The 14,880-nt window shown below is 44.6% G+C and overlaps 1 protein-coding gene across 3 annotated transcripts in view; it reads left to right on the top strand.

Annotated features, from left to right (window-relative positions):
• Window positions 1-14,880, top strand: part of RANBP3L (RAN binding protein 3 like) — a 235,833-nt gene that overhangs the window by 135,747 nt on the left and 85,206 nt on the right. For all 3 annotated transcript variants that reach the window (XM_069627137.1, XM_069627138.1, XM_069627139.1), the window contains one exon: window positions 6,888-7,018. In XM_069627137.1, the coding sequence (XP_069483238.1) occupies window positions 6,888-7,018 (131 nt within the window). The remainder of the gene's footprint in view (window positions 1-6,887; window positions 7,019-14,880) is intronic.

Genomic DNA, 14,880 nt, shown 5'->3' with positions numbered 1-14,880 from the left:
TTGGTAAGTTGACCTCTGACCCAGGCAAATTTCAGGCAAAAATGTTAGGGAAATGGGAGCCCCAACCAAGCTCCATCATTGTTCCCCCAGTTTTATAGTCTGTGACTCCCCGTGCTTCTAAGGAAGAGGTGGATAGACCTACTGGAACCCTAACTAGGCCTAAGAGAACTGGTAATTCTCAGTGCTGGTGGAAAACCAGAAAAGAAAAGTCTAAGGCCAAAAACCTTCAGACTGTTGGACCTTCCACAGAAGACTCCAACCCAATTCCTAGTCTTAAGGAGGAAACTCCTAAAGTAGGTTAAGGTAGATCTAAGAGGAAGGAGAAGCATGTACCTTGCTTATCTCCATCCCCTCCAACCAAGAGGCCTAAAACCCAACCTTCTCCCAACAGAGAGGTGGTGAGGACCTCTGGAGGCCCCTCTAGATGTAAGGGAATCCTTTATAAGGACCCCTTGAAAAAGCCTAACACAGGTTCAGAAGTTGTAACAACTTCTGAGGGACTAGACAACCAGATCCCCTATAACTTTAAAAAGACTGATGTTCCTCAAAGGGTTTGTAGGTCATATAGCTTACAAAGGAAAACCTTTGACTCTACCACTGAACATAAGTCAGGGTGACACCATCAAAATGCTGATGGTCTCTCTAGGGTGTTTGTAACCGACTAGAGGTATGAGATTCATCCAGGAGTGGATTAAATCCTCCTGTCCCTTAGTCTGGGGGGAGGGGGTGTGAGTGTTAGGGAGAATTCTCTGTAAAGGCTAATTTCCCAAACCTAGTGAGTCCCCCAGCAGCTTTGCTGGATTTTTGGACTTTATTTTTTTCTCCTGCTAAGAGTGAGACTCTTTTACTCCCACTCCTAGACATGATTTGAGGTGTTCCTTTGTCTTTCCATGTGTTTTATGGGCCATGGGGTCTTTTTACTCCATAGGGTCTCATGTGTTTTTCATGTGGGTTACACAGCACCCTCCGTGCCGTAACCCAGGCGTGTCGTAGTGAACCCCAAACATAGACTCCATACCCTGGGACTGACTACTGTCTCCCAGAGCATGTAAAGTCACCATTGGCTTTACTAGTCCCCAATTATGAACAGAAACCAATACAAACCATCATATTGTGGACGTACTGGTCGGGGCAATTCGATTGCCCCGGGGTCTGTTGTTCGAGGGGGCACGTCTCCGTCCCCCCTGATAGAGTTTTGGCTGGTGGCAGTGGATACTACTTTTTATATTCGACCGCGAATATATCTCTTTGGGATTTTCCCATTGTTCGAGGCTACCATCTTTAATTATTTAATTCCTATAGCCTCGAACATACCGCCGGTTTATTTATTTAATATTAATTCACCGGTTGGTATTTTTTGTCAGAACTCGATTCTAAAATGGCGTTTGTGTTCTCTTCTGTGACTCTAACCCAAGTCGAGCCCTTTGTTCCACTTTTTGGCGGGCTTCTCCACAGAAGCCTCCAAAAGTGGTGCCACTCTGTCTGGGTACCACAGGGGATGTGGGAGGGGGTTTAGGCACCCTGGACTGAGTTGCCTTGGCAACTCAAGTCACACTCTTGTGTGATTGGCCCAAGTGGTGAGCCGGCCGACTCACCACTTAGCATGTTTGATTGACAGCTAGGCTGAATGAATGGGGGTTTGCTGCATAAAAGCAGGGCTTTGGGGACTGGAACTTCAGAAGTCGCCACAGGACCTAAGAATCCGAGGAGGGAGAAGCTGATCCGACCTGCAACGACGACACCACCGGTGGAGCCCTGCTGAAACGTCTCACCATTTTTCCCGACAACAGAGGAGATCTCCAGTCCGGAGAGTCCTCTTCCTTTGACTAGTGGGGATAACCAGTTTTGCCTTCTTTTCACCTTCCTGGAGCATCTCGTGGCTGCCTTGCCCGCGCCAAGCACCCCAGCAACCGGAATACCAGGCTTACCACTACCGCGAAGAGAAGGGTAGTACCATTTAACCAAAGAACTCTGCGGCTGGTCTCTTCCCTGGCAGTGCAACGACCTTCATCTTTCCTCCATGGCAGGACCTCCTCTTCCTCTGGACGAAACACTGACTTGCACCCGGTGCCAGGAACAACTGCCCCCGCTGGAGCTTCCTTCACACTTAAGGTACTGTGTCCCGCCTGGCTTCCCTTGCGACAGATCGTTCGGGGTGACAGTAAAGCCTCGACTTTCTAACCTGGGCTGGCCTAGGACAACCTAGCTAACTTTTCCTGACTTTAATTTCATCCTTTGTGTGCAAACTATCTACAAGACTCTTTGGGCATAACCCCACTGTGTGAACCTGGACCCCTCCTGCTTGCTCTCTCCAAGAGTGGGCCTTGCAATTGACTTCCTTGCTCTCCAGTAGAACTCTGCCTATCCTGCCTTACTGTGGTTCTTTTAAAAGTATTGAAATTTCTGTGCTTCCATAACTCTGCCTTTTTCCCTCCCCTTTTTAATCACTTATTAGAGTGCCATCTTATGTTAAGCGCTCACCTCTGTCTGAAAATAAGTGGTGTTTCTCATTAAGACTTGTCTAATAAGTAATTGGGGTTGTATATATATAATAATGACTGTGTGCTGAATTTACTTACCTCTTTGTTGCTAGTGTAATTTACAAGTGTGTCTTTAAATAAATAATTATATACTTTTACACCAAAGCTCTGGTCAGTGTTTGCTTGTGCTACTGTATCTCTGTACCTATTGTATATACTCCATATACTGCCTAACTCTTCTTGAGGGAAGTCTGACTGCTTCGCCACAGCTACCAAGTGAATCTGTGTGGTACAGACTGCTACCAAGTGGGTTTACTGCCAAACACCTGTAGTCTTAAATCTTTTGCAGTGGTCCCTAAGGGAACTGCATAGGTTTCTGCCTAACACACCATCACATCAATCTAATAGAGTTGCTAGCAGTCCTCAAAGCCTTACTAGTTTTTCTACATCACTTAGCAGAACAAACAGTCCTAGTCCTCACAGACAGTACCTCTGCCATGTTCTCAACAAACAGGGCGGGACACACTCTCTAAGTCTGTCCAGGTTGGCCCAAATGATTTGGTATTAGCGCAGTATTTACTTTATTGTAGAGTACATGCCTACGTAACTATAGAACATTTTAAATGCGAGGCAATCGGAAAGCGCACTCAGAGCCGTCATTGCGATGCAAGCCCTTTGAAGTCCAAATGTATTTATTTATTTGAGTATTTATCTAGCGCGCAAAACCCAAAGGTATCTACGTGCTTGAACTTACAAGATTGGTTACAGGTATGTAATTCATCTTGTTCATGATTGAGTGGTTACAGGCATAATGCACAATATAAGAGTGAGGGTTACTATCTCAACATACAGTCTTTTCATACACAGTCATGCACTGTCAAATATTATATGCAAGGTTTACAAAAAAGAAAAAAGTTTACACATGTACACAAGCTATCATTAGATACATAATTTATAGGAGTTGCTTATTTCAAGATGTGAAATCCCATGGTAGGTGTGGGATCCTAAGCTAGGTGACAAATTAGTTTGAATCTTGCTTAAACAACAAGGTTTTAAGTTTTTTGCAGAAGGACCACAAGGATGTATCTATCCTCAAAGATAATGGCAAGGAGTTACAGAGTTTGGCCGCAATCACTGTGAAGATAGTACCGCAAGCTTTCTGTCTTCTAAATCTCGATGTGGAGATTAAGCTTGTGTAAGAGGAATGGGTAGGTCTGTTAGATTGGGTTTCGGCAATTTGATTGCTATGGTATGCTGGGGCATTATTAGAGAGGCATTCGTGAGTGAGTTAGAGGACTTTGAATTTAATTCTGTCTCGTACAGGGAGCCAATTAATAGAACGTCTAGTTGATGAAATATGTTCTTTTCTGGGTATGTCTAGTGCTGCTCTGAATGCATTGTTTTGCACAACTTAAAGTTTGCTAATGTTTCTAGCATTGGATCCTGAAAATAGGGAATTGCAATAATCGATCCTGGGGAGGATCAATGCTCTTGCCCGCGTAATACAGTTATTAGCAGAAAGGAAAGGTCTGCTGGTTCTGATTAATTTAGAAGTGTACACTGCTGAGGAGATAATGGCATTGACCTGTCTTGTTAAGGTAAGAGTTGAGTCGATGTAGACACCTAGTGTTTTTATCTCTTTAGCAACGTTGATAGTGTTATCGTCGAGGTTAAAGGATTTATAACGTTGTGATAACTTGTTTAGGTTAGAGTTACTTCCTATGACGAGTAATTCAGTTTTCGCATCATTGTGACATAACTCATTTTGCGCCATCCAGGATTGGATCGTGAGGTAAATTTAGTTGAGAGTGTTAGAGTCAGTGTTGTAGGAGCCTGTGATGGGTAGGGGTATTTGGGTATCAGCCGCATAGTTAATCTATGTGACAACAAGTTTGTCTAATTGTTCGAGAAGCTGCTTGGTGAATACATTATATAGTGTGGGGGGACACAGGAACCTTGAGGTACGCCACATGAGATTAGGGCTGGGGTAGCTGCTGATGAGGCAGAGAAGACCCTCGTGGTGCGATTGGATAGAAACTATTCAATCCATTTTATAGCTTCAGGGGAGAATTGGGCTGCCGTTGCTAGATGGTTACTTAGAATTTTGTGGTTGACCAGATTGAATGCTTCCAACAAGTCGAGCAGAGCAGAAGGAGGATGCAGAGGTCCCCTTTGTCCTTGATCTGGTCCATTTGTGTTTTTAGGTCCTGTTTCCGTTCCGTGGCCTGGGCAGATACCAGACTGTCTGAGGCCAAGGAGATTATTAGACTCCAGAAACGTTTAAATCCGTAGGTAGGCTATGCGGTCTGATATTTTTAAGAGAAATGGTACCGTGTTGATGGGTCGGAAGTTGGTTGGGATGTTAGGGTCTTGCGTTGTTTCTTTTAGCAATGGTAGTACCCATGCTTCTTTTAGGTCGTCGGGCACTTCGCAAGAAGCAAATTAACTGTTTATGAGCGTGGTGATGAATGGAACCAGCTCATTGGCACAGTCTTTAATGCAGGTGACGGGGCAAGTGTCACCTTTACATCTTGATGGTTTAAGACCTTTTATCATTTTGATTGTTTCTGATGAGGTCAGAGGTGTGAAGGCAAATTTCTGTGCAGTTTGCTTTTTTGTAGTTGGGTGATCGGCTAGGGGCGAGTCATGGTTAAGTTTAGATTTCTTGACTTCCTCTTTTTTTTGTTGTTCTTTTTTTTTGTGAGAAGCGTAATTTTGTCAGCCAAGGCGTTTTGGATATTAGAACACCATTTCCTATCCTTGATGCATTGGTCAGGGGTAGGGGCAGGAGATTCTAGCTCGCCGAGTATGGCGAAGAGTTCTCTCGAACTGTATCTGGTATTCTCAACTCTCTGGTTGTAAGAGTCCCCTTTAGCTTTAAGGGTTACTTCCTGAATTAAATTTTATAATGAATTACTATTGATAATCGCAGTTAAAATCCTTTTTTGAAATTGACCGTTAACTAGTATTACGATCGTGCCATTCCAAGATGGCCGACCGCATCTAACATTAGAAACCTCTTCAGTTTCCATAACAACGCTTGGTTGTCCACATTAACAACTGCTTGACACAACGTGTCTCCGAGGCTTTTGACGAGTAGACAGATCGAAATTGTGGGGAAGAACCATGTCGGAAGGGCTCATGCGTAAATCATTGTTATCAAGATAGCATACGATCGTTGACAAATGTAACCGTAATTTTATACGATCGTTGACAAATTGAACCGTATTTTAATACAGTGGCATCATTACAGGGAAAACGTATCTGAACACGTGGAAAACTGTCATTTTACTGCAAATACTCCTATCTCATGTAGGTCCCAGAATTGACATAGTGGTAAGACACTAAGTATTCAATATGCGTCGCACAGCCTTATTTACCTTTTTAATCACCTACAGTGACATTGTGCTTACTGTAAATTTGCAGATACATTTGCACTTGTGATCATCAACAGGTTAGTCCACTAACCGGTCTGGTTCTTTATAGAGCATGGCCATATCAAATTCTGTTTTAGCTAATGTTTCTCTTTTTCCCTACCAACATAATGTCTCACAATGTACGTATTAATTACTGAATAATGTCACTTCTGTTTGTTCTTCTTGTCTAACTTGGATATATTTGTGCTTGCACTGTATATGACGGATTTGCACACATTGATACCGATGCGCGCTGTGCGCCAAATTTACATTGTTTTCTGTTGAACTATGCAATGGTCATGTGGACCATGTTAATGTATATCGACTGGTTATGGATAATGAATTGTAATCACCTTACCTAATTTGAAGAATGCACTGGCCCTGATGAAGGACAGTATTCTCCAAAATGCATTGGCCCTAACATGCATCTGCTACTAACTGATGAATAACGAATTATTTTCTAAGACAACAATTAGAGAATAAAGTAACATTGAAGATTTTGGTATTTAGACTACTGTTCCCTAATAATTGAGAACATTATAAACCACTATGTGGAGATTGGGAGTGCAGTCCACACCGCTGGCTTTGTAGCCAAGGTCTTTCTTTTTTGCTTGAACTTTGCAAGGTCTGTCAGTAGGCTATGATGTTATTATGCTGTAGTTTTGTGTAAAGCCCAGCTATCTCACCTGCAGGGGCATCATGACATTACAGCACATCAGTTTGAAAAATAGATCTTGAGGCTAAACTGGGTGGGCAGACAAGATGGGCTCAAGGTCTTTATATGCTGGCAGTACAGTGTCCATCAGGCCCATTAACGTCATTGAGTAATGGCCTTGGTTCTGTCTGGTATATTTGGATTATTTGTAGCTGAGCAGCCTGAACATGATACAACTATTTTAAAACTATCTTGGTGCCACATAATATTACTCTTCAATGAAAATAAATAAAATGTTATTTTCTTCTCTCATCGCCTCTTCTTTTTTTTTGTCAGAAACAAGTGAAATTTGTGAAACAACTTTGATTGAATCAGCTGCTGCCTGCACATCGAAGTCACATCGAAATATTAAAATGGAGAAAGTGGATATCCTCACTGGAGAAGAAGCAGAACGTAATGTACTGCAGGTAAAGTGATCTTACGTCTGAACAGTAGCAATTGAGTGGCCTTATGTAACAAAAAAACACTGGTACTTGCTAACGGTGTGAACGCTTGCATCATGCTTCTTTCATACCTGTCATTCTGTGGCACCATCCCCTTGATACCTGTACTTGAAATCTATGCCTGAGCTGTATAGGATCTGGTTCGATTTTTGCCCCGAGGCGGCATACTGTATTGTTTGGTTGGTTGATGCTTTTTCAGGGGAGGCAGAGGGTCTTTATGGGTGCTACTGGCAGGCAATAAATATGAGTGAAGGTTATTTCAGCAATCGTGGCATGGAGTACCAGTGCTCCTTACTGGTGTCGATGCTGTGTTCTGTATCACTTGCACATGAGATATTTGATATTTAGAAAGGTAGGGTTAGGTTTGTGCAGATAAGTTGAGATTTGATAGTTCTTCCTTCTATTGGGCAGTCCTCACATGTGATAAGGGAGCACGAATCTCAGGATCCTGAAGTAGTGGTGGGATGTGCAAACCTGAGGCACGATCTTGTCTTTCTGTGTAATTCTTTTTAAAATTAAGGGTGCCTCCTAGGCTTTTAAGCTTGGTACTGGGGATGACTGACCTAAGCTGAGTCAGAGTTCTTCTAGCCCACTTTGTGGGTCTACTAAACCTTTTTGCTGGCTTCTTTGGTTCTTCAAGTTACATTTTATGGCCAGTGGATCTTCAGTAGGAGCGCCCCTATCCCTGCAACCCTTTTTCCGATTTACTGGCCTTATGTTATGTTCTATTATGTTTGAAACATAACGTGCACGAACACCAAAGGCATCTTGGCGCGAGAATAATGCATAGAAAACAATACCAGCCCGGAGCTTAAAATAACATAAGGTGACGGCGAAATTGCAGGTGATTTTTAGTAATTTTCAAGCTAGCCGGAAGATCATTCCACAGCTTACTGGCAGCCACTGAAAAGGCCCAGCCTCCCACTCTACTCAAACGAAACTTGGGAACCACAACCAAGCAATCATTGCAAGAACAGAGAACCCTGTCTGGAATGTATGGCAAAAACTTATCTTGGGGGGAGTCTGCACCTAGCTTTGTAGTAAGACAGTGAACCAGGCATAAGGATTCTAAAACTATCCTTTTTTCCACTCGAAGCCCATGAAGAAATCTAAGGACTGAACTAATGTGGGAACCATAAGGATGGGCCGTGGCCACCCAAGCCGCCAGATTCTGCGACAGCTGAAGACGATGGATCGGACCACTGGACTGGGCTAGATATGGAACGTTGCAATAGTCAAGTTGACTGGTGACAAGGGAGGCAACCACAGCCGGACGAAGGTGGGCGGGCAGAAATGGCAAAACCCTATGAAGCACCTTCAATGAGAAATGGGCAGTTTTGAAAACTGCGCTGACCTAAGAGACCATAGATAGAGAAGATAACAGACCCAAAACCGTCACTGAAATAGGAAAATCACCAAGTGTAGTTGGCCAGAAAGAGGAAGACCAAGAGCCAGAATAGTAAGAAGCCCTCACCACCAGGACCCTCACTCTTATCCCGGTTGAGTTTAAGCCAGTTGTTGCTCATCCAGGTAAGATTTATCTTGCTTCATCCCCTCTCTTAGTGAGACCCCCAGCACCTTTTGCTGGACTTCTGGACCCTTTTCTTTCAATCCTGAATGAGTGGAGCCTTTTTACACTAATTTGTTCTTGTGGGCTCTGTCTTTTGGAACTCTATTCTTTGTATTTTTACCTGTAGTATGGAGTCTGTCTCCCCCATAGCTCTTAAAGGCATCTGTGTTTGCTACTGCAGCACACATATCCTTATGGGCAGTGTTGCTGGGGACACTTAGGGTCCTCCTTTAAGATTATTTTCTGTATCCTCGAATAACTACAGTTCTTAAGGATAGAGTATCTCTCCCAAAACTCTATAGTCTGAGAGATTGGCACATACCACCTTCAGTCCGTGCCAAAGGGATACTTAGTAACCTCCTCTTTGCTCCTGGGACCTTTTAGTCAGATCGACAATCACCTAGTTATGGCTGGTGGCAGTGGACATGCTCTACCAACTATTGTGTATTTTTCATACTGCAGGCTGTGTCCATAACTTCGGTAGTGCACAGTAGGGGCACCCAATTACCAACATGGGGCCTCCCTTTTTTCTTGCCATTCATTCTTTGTTAGCCCTTCTTCTACCATTAATTCTTTGTTAGCCCTTCTTCTACCATTCTGGGAGGGGGAGGTCTGTGTGTGTGTTTTGCCTGTACGTATCCCTGCCTAGGCTCCAGAGTGTCTGGGTAGGCAGGAAGTGGGGGAGGAGTCTTCCACAGTGCCTGAATAGATCCAGCTCCCACAGGGGGATACAGCTGTCCTGATTGGACAGGCAAACGCCCCTTTCTATAAAATGCTGACAGAAATTGCAGAGGAATGTGTGCTGGAACTGTATAAAAGGTAAGGCTTCTGGAGTGTGAAGCAAGTCGGCCACATGAAACAGAAGTAACTGAAAAAGAAGATGACCATAGACACCTGCAGACCCTTTGCAAGACCGTGAAGCGACCACTGCTGTCCTGACCCCATTTTCTATGCGACAGAGAAGCTCTGAAGAGGGCGACTCCTTCCTTTTGGCTGGTGAGAACAACCAGTCCCAAGACAAACTTTGAAACAAGCCATCTCCCGCTGTCCTAGGAGATTCCAGAACTGCAGAACCCCAATACTAGGAGACCTGCTGCCCATTTCTAATGTATCATTGTGGAAAGGGCGAATCCATCCAAATCTTTGCTGAAACCGTAAGGACATTCCAGAGATCTGATCAAACTCACCCAGAGCCCCTCACCAGAGTGTGGGATTGCAGGAAGCAAAGAAGATTGACCGGGTGATCCTTGTCCTTTGTTGGTGCTGCTGAAAAGGCACCAAAACCGCAGAGTGAACCACAAAGTTGCTGAAACTCATGCTACAGGTCCTCCCTCGAGACTACTGCTGCTGAGAAACACTGTCCATTGTGCTGCCTTTCGTCACCAGACCAAGGAATCCGGAGGTCGGATCCACAGCTGCCACATGACGAAGAAGCACACCCGAACACTTTCTTCAAACCAAATGTACTGTGAGGAAAAGGGTATTGCTTACCTGTTTCCAAGAAGTCGCTCCAGAGCGTTGGAGTCCAGGGCAACACCCTCTTAACTTTGGCCCAAGCCGCTGCTTGTGTCCCCTTCTCAAGTCTGTTTTTAGGTCTCCTTTGTTAGTTTCTAACTTGCTGCTTCAATAACTTTAGACACTGGAAGAAATCCACAGGAACTTTTCATAATTTGCTGTTTGCCAAGACTTCAAGCCCTCTCCGAACTGCCTCTAGCTATGGTGTTGTTTTTGGACCTAAAAGACTTGGCAGGCGAAGAAACCGTCTCTAGAACCTTGAACTAAGCTCATGTTGCACTAACCACTTATTTTCCTCCCTTTAAGTGACTTTTCTATATGTGTTTGCAGAGTAAATGCATGACCGTATGACCTGTTGAAAACTGCATGAGTGCACAATTACCAATAATACGATAACCTCCTTTCTAACGTTGCATCAAATGTAACCGCGAACAAACACAAGTGAAAGTTCCCTTTGCAGTGTATTATCTAGTATTCCTAAGTGTTCTATCGTAAATGTCTGAAGTATTTAAAGTGATTCTGGTGCAAATATAATACATGTATATCTTTTATATAAATATATGTGTAAGTGCTTCTTTGTTGTGCCTGTCTAGCTAAAATTCGATGTACTTACCTACAGCTCACATCTTCCTCTTAAGATAAGCCTGACTTCTCTGCCACTCTACCAAGGTCTTGAGCTAGTACAAACTGATACCAAGAGTTGGGGATCTACCAACCACTGGCATAAGCTTACTAAAGTCTTACTGCCAGTAGGACTTTAAGAAAACTCCTTTAACACAGGATCGGTGTGTCATCAGCATACGAGTAGCACCCAAAGCCGTGAGAGTGGATCAGCCCAACCAAGGGCTGGACAAAGATATTAAATAACATCAGGGACAAGGCGGATCCCTGAGGAAAACCACAGGACAGCGTGAAAGAAGAAGAGAGAAAAAGAGGTAATGATAGTGATTGGCCCCTTACATTAAGAAAGGAGGTGAACCATGTTAGGACGACGCCTGAGAGCCCTGCTGAGGCCAGCTGGGGCAGGAAAATTGAGTGGTTAACAGTGTCAAAAGACGCTGACAGTTCGAGCAATATGAGGGCACCCAGTCCCCCTCTTGTCAACCAGCTTGGCCATATCGTCCACAACTGATACCAAAACACTCGCAGTGCCTCTCCCCAGACAGAAACCCGACTGAAAGGGGTCAAGCAGAGAAGAGGACTCAAGAAAGGAAGAAAGAAGATCATGAAGAAAGGGAGCAAAGAAATGGGATGAAAATTAGCCAGTTCAGACGCATCTAGCAAAGAATTTTTAAAAGGGGAACCACAATCGCTTGGTGAGCTCTTCAGGGATGCATCCCGATTGACAAGATAGGTTAACAGCTACAGTGACCCAGGAGATAATTTCCCGCAGATTGTTCTTCAGGACACTAAAGCAGAACAGGGTCAGAAGGAGCCGCAGATTTGAGCTGGTATGTGGCCGTAGATAGGGCCTCGTTAGGAAAAAACAGGAAATCTAGACCAACTGGAACCAGCCCGCTGACCAAGTTCATCGACGGCCCGAGAAGTAGTAGTTTGATCCTTTTGGATACGGTTACGTATAACCTCTATCTTAGTATGAAAGAAATTAGCCAGGACGTCACACCGAGACTGAGAAGGGAATGCTACTGGCATAAATCGTGCTGTGAATGAGAAAGATTTAACTACTACAAATAGTTTCTTGGATTGATTGCAGTTTCAACCTTATGCGTGAAAATAATTACAGTTGGCCAGCTGAATAGCTGTGTGATACTTCTTAGAAAGTGCGCCAAACGCCGCCCTTTTCATTAGGGTCATAAAACAAGTGTCATTTACGTGCAGCTTGTTTTAGAGCCAATCGGGCTACCCTAAATTCCACAGAAAACCGTGGCTGAGAAGGGCGCTTGCGTGCCAGAGTGTGTTTAAGTGGTGCCAGCTGATTAGCAGCAACCAGAGACACCTCGGATAAGATAGTAAAATCCACAGGAGAACCCATGGAGCAATTAGCCTTAACCAGTGTCGCCATCTGAATGACATCCACCGCCCTTACTAACCCAAATGATTACTGTTAGGACAGGTTTTCTAAAACATATCTCAGGCAGGACATAAGCTCCACTCTTAGTATAAGGCGTTACCACCTGAGAATGTTTTGGTAGCATGGACGGAGCAATTAGGCTAATCTTGATAGGGAGAGAGGGCTGTAGCTTAGTACAAAGAAATTGTAGCATAAATACAGTCCAAAGAAACACTGAAAAATTATGTTTTGTAAAAATAAATGGTTTATCAAAATACAAGTAGGCCCAGATAAATCTTGGGGAAGGAGAAATTAACTTACCGTAATGTTCTTACTATGGATTCTTCTCCCGCATATTCCCCATCTTATAGATGTTCTCTCCAGCATTGTGTCATGATTCCTACCCCCGGGCACCCGGACCAGGTCCATTTGTCCCAGGAGCAGGCATCCAGATACTTGGGAAAAACCCAGCAGCCCCGGCTAGGGGCTATCTGGGTACAGTCCTGGCACCGTAGGCGCCAGGCTCATAGAAGGGGTCAGTCCTGGCGCCATAGGCACCAGGCTCATTTGCTTTCACTTACCTCATGCAGACCATGCTGCTCAGCATTCAAGCCAATGTGAAGTCTGAAGGGGGACTACTTAATGTCAGGGACTATTTTCTTACTCGGGTGTGGTCTTGGGAACTTCTTACCTGGGACTACCTTGAAGGCTATTTAAACCACGCCCGAAGAGCAGCTCACGCTTCGCGTTATTCTGCATCCTGCATCGTAACGCTCACCGTGCCTGCAAGCCAGCATCCAGTCTTCTGCCACGCCCGCCTCGAGTCTGGAGCTCCTAGAGAAAAGGGAGAAAGAAGGAAAAAGGTTAGAACAAGAAAAATACTTTTTCCTCACCTGATTCTGGATCCATCGCGCCTTCGAATAGGAAGAAAGACATTATTTGATGCTTGCTGCTGCAGCGCCGCGCTATACTCACCAGCCTTTGCAGCACCTCCACGATCCACCTCTGTCTTCTTCATTTCGTCGTCAAACTTCGGCACCTAAGAGGAATAAAAAACAGCAAGGTGAGCCGAGAGAATAATAAGGCAATATTAGTCACCACAATAGACTTACCTGATTTTACCGCCGGAGGCATTCTTCATCTCCACGGGCCGGCGCAGTCTCCTTTCATCTTTGCCGAATTCCGGCATCTAAGGGGAACAAAAGGACAGCCAGGTGAGCCGAAAGAACAAACGAAGGGAATCTCCTTCACCATAATAGACTTACCTGATTTTACCGCCGGAGGTATTATTCCTCAAAACACCGTAATTCTCACTCAGCACCTGTAATAAGGGAGAAAGCAACAGATTACATACAGATGTCATTTACCGGACAGTGTTGGATACTACAGATTCTTACCTGAACTTTACCAGCCGCACGAGGCAATCTTCTCTAGGGTCAAGCTGCAAGGAATCAGACAAGAGTGAAAGTCAGAGATTTTGAACTCTTACGAACTATATACTTACGGCTCCTCGCCAGGAACCTCAGAGTCAATATTGTTCTGGAACCCTCCAATTCCTTCGGACCAGTGAAGTAACTGGTTATCCACGCGCCCCTGCATTATACGCAGGATGGAGAGCTCATCCTTTAAAAACCTAAGGTGAGAATATAAAAAGAGACATCGGAGGTGATTAGAGGGGAGAACAGTGGGGTGGGGGGGTTATCATTCAAATCCACGGGTGACTAATTCCCTTTCTCCACTTTCAGGAGAATACTTCTTCGGGTCAAGCAGACGAGATTAGGTGGGCCAGTCCAGTCTGTCATCTCTGCACTACGCGTCACGTGGGTGGAAACCGCAGCTGTCCAGTTCCAATCGACGCCCCTGTGGGAGCCAGGTGAGCGTAACACATTGCTACTTCATAAAATCTTCAACAGGGGGCGTAGTGGACCTCACCTTGGCTGTCGACCATCGATCCGTCTTGCTCGGCGTCTGGTCATCGACTTCGGACCTGACGTCAAGCGTCATGTATATATATAAGTAGCGCGTCACTATGCCCCGATCTCAGTTCCCTCTTTTTTTAGAGCACCACACCGCATAGGAAACAGAGAGAAGAAGCGGGTTAATGAGCCCTTTACTTAACATTTTTTAATTTATTACAGGCCTCAGAAGGAAGAACAATTGTAAAAGAAACACTAGTAGTAGTAGTGTCAGAATTTCTTTTGATTTAAGGACATGGCAGGAAGACAGAAAAATGGGCCACAGAGGACCATCTCCAAGTCATTGTTATTTGAAATAGAAAGATGCGCACCAACCACTGACTTTCTCAGCAGGGATGGATGGGAGGGGAAATGAGGAATCTGCGGGAGAAGAATCCATAGAAAGAACAGTACAGTAATGTCTCCTTCAGTGGATTGCTTTTCTTCTGCAGATTCCTCATCTGATAGACTCCCAAAGCAGAAATGAAGGAGGCAGACAGTAAGTCAAACTAAGAGATTCTGCAGAACTGCTCTGGCAAAACGTGCATCGGAAGTGTGAGCCACATCCAGGCTATAGTGCTTTGTGAAGGTAAAGACGACCATGTCACAGCGTGACAAGTATCCCGGATAGGGACTCCCCTCTGCGGTGGATGCGGAGACCCCCCTTGTGGAACGGGCCCTGATGCCTGCTGGTAATTCTTTCCCAGCGGTCTGGTAACACTCTTCTATGCAGAGGATTATCCAACAGGATAAAATCTCCTTTGTTATGGGCAAA

The sequence above is a fragment of the Ambystoma mexicanum genome, chromosome 6p (genome assembly GCF_040938575.1).
Source record: "Ambystoma mexicanum isolate Mex_15411 chromosome 6p, UKY_AmexF1_1, whole genome shotgun sequence".
NCBI classification, from domain to species: domain Eukaryota; kingdom Metazoa; phylum Chordata; class Amphibia; order Caudata; family Ambystomatidae; genus Ambystoma; species Ambystoma mexicanum.
The sequence above is the reverse complement of the archived record's forward strand: the minus strand, read 5'-3'. Positions and strand labels throughout refer to the sequence as shown.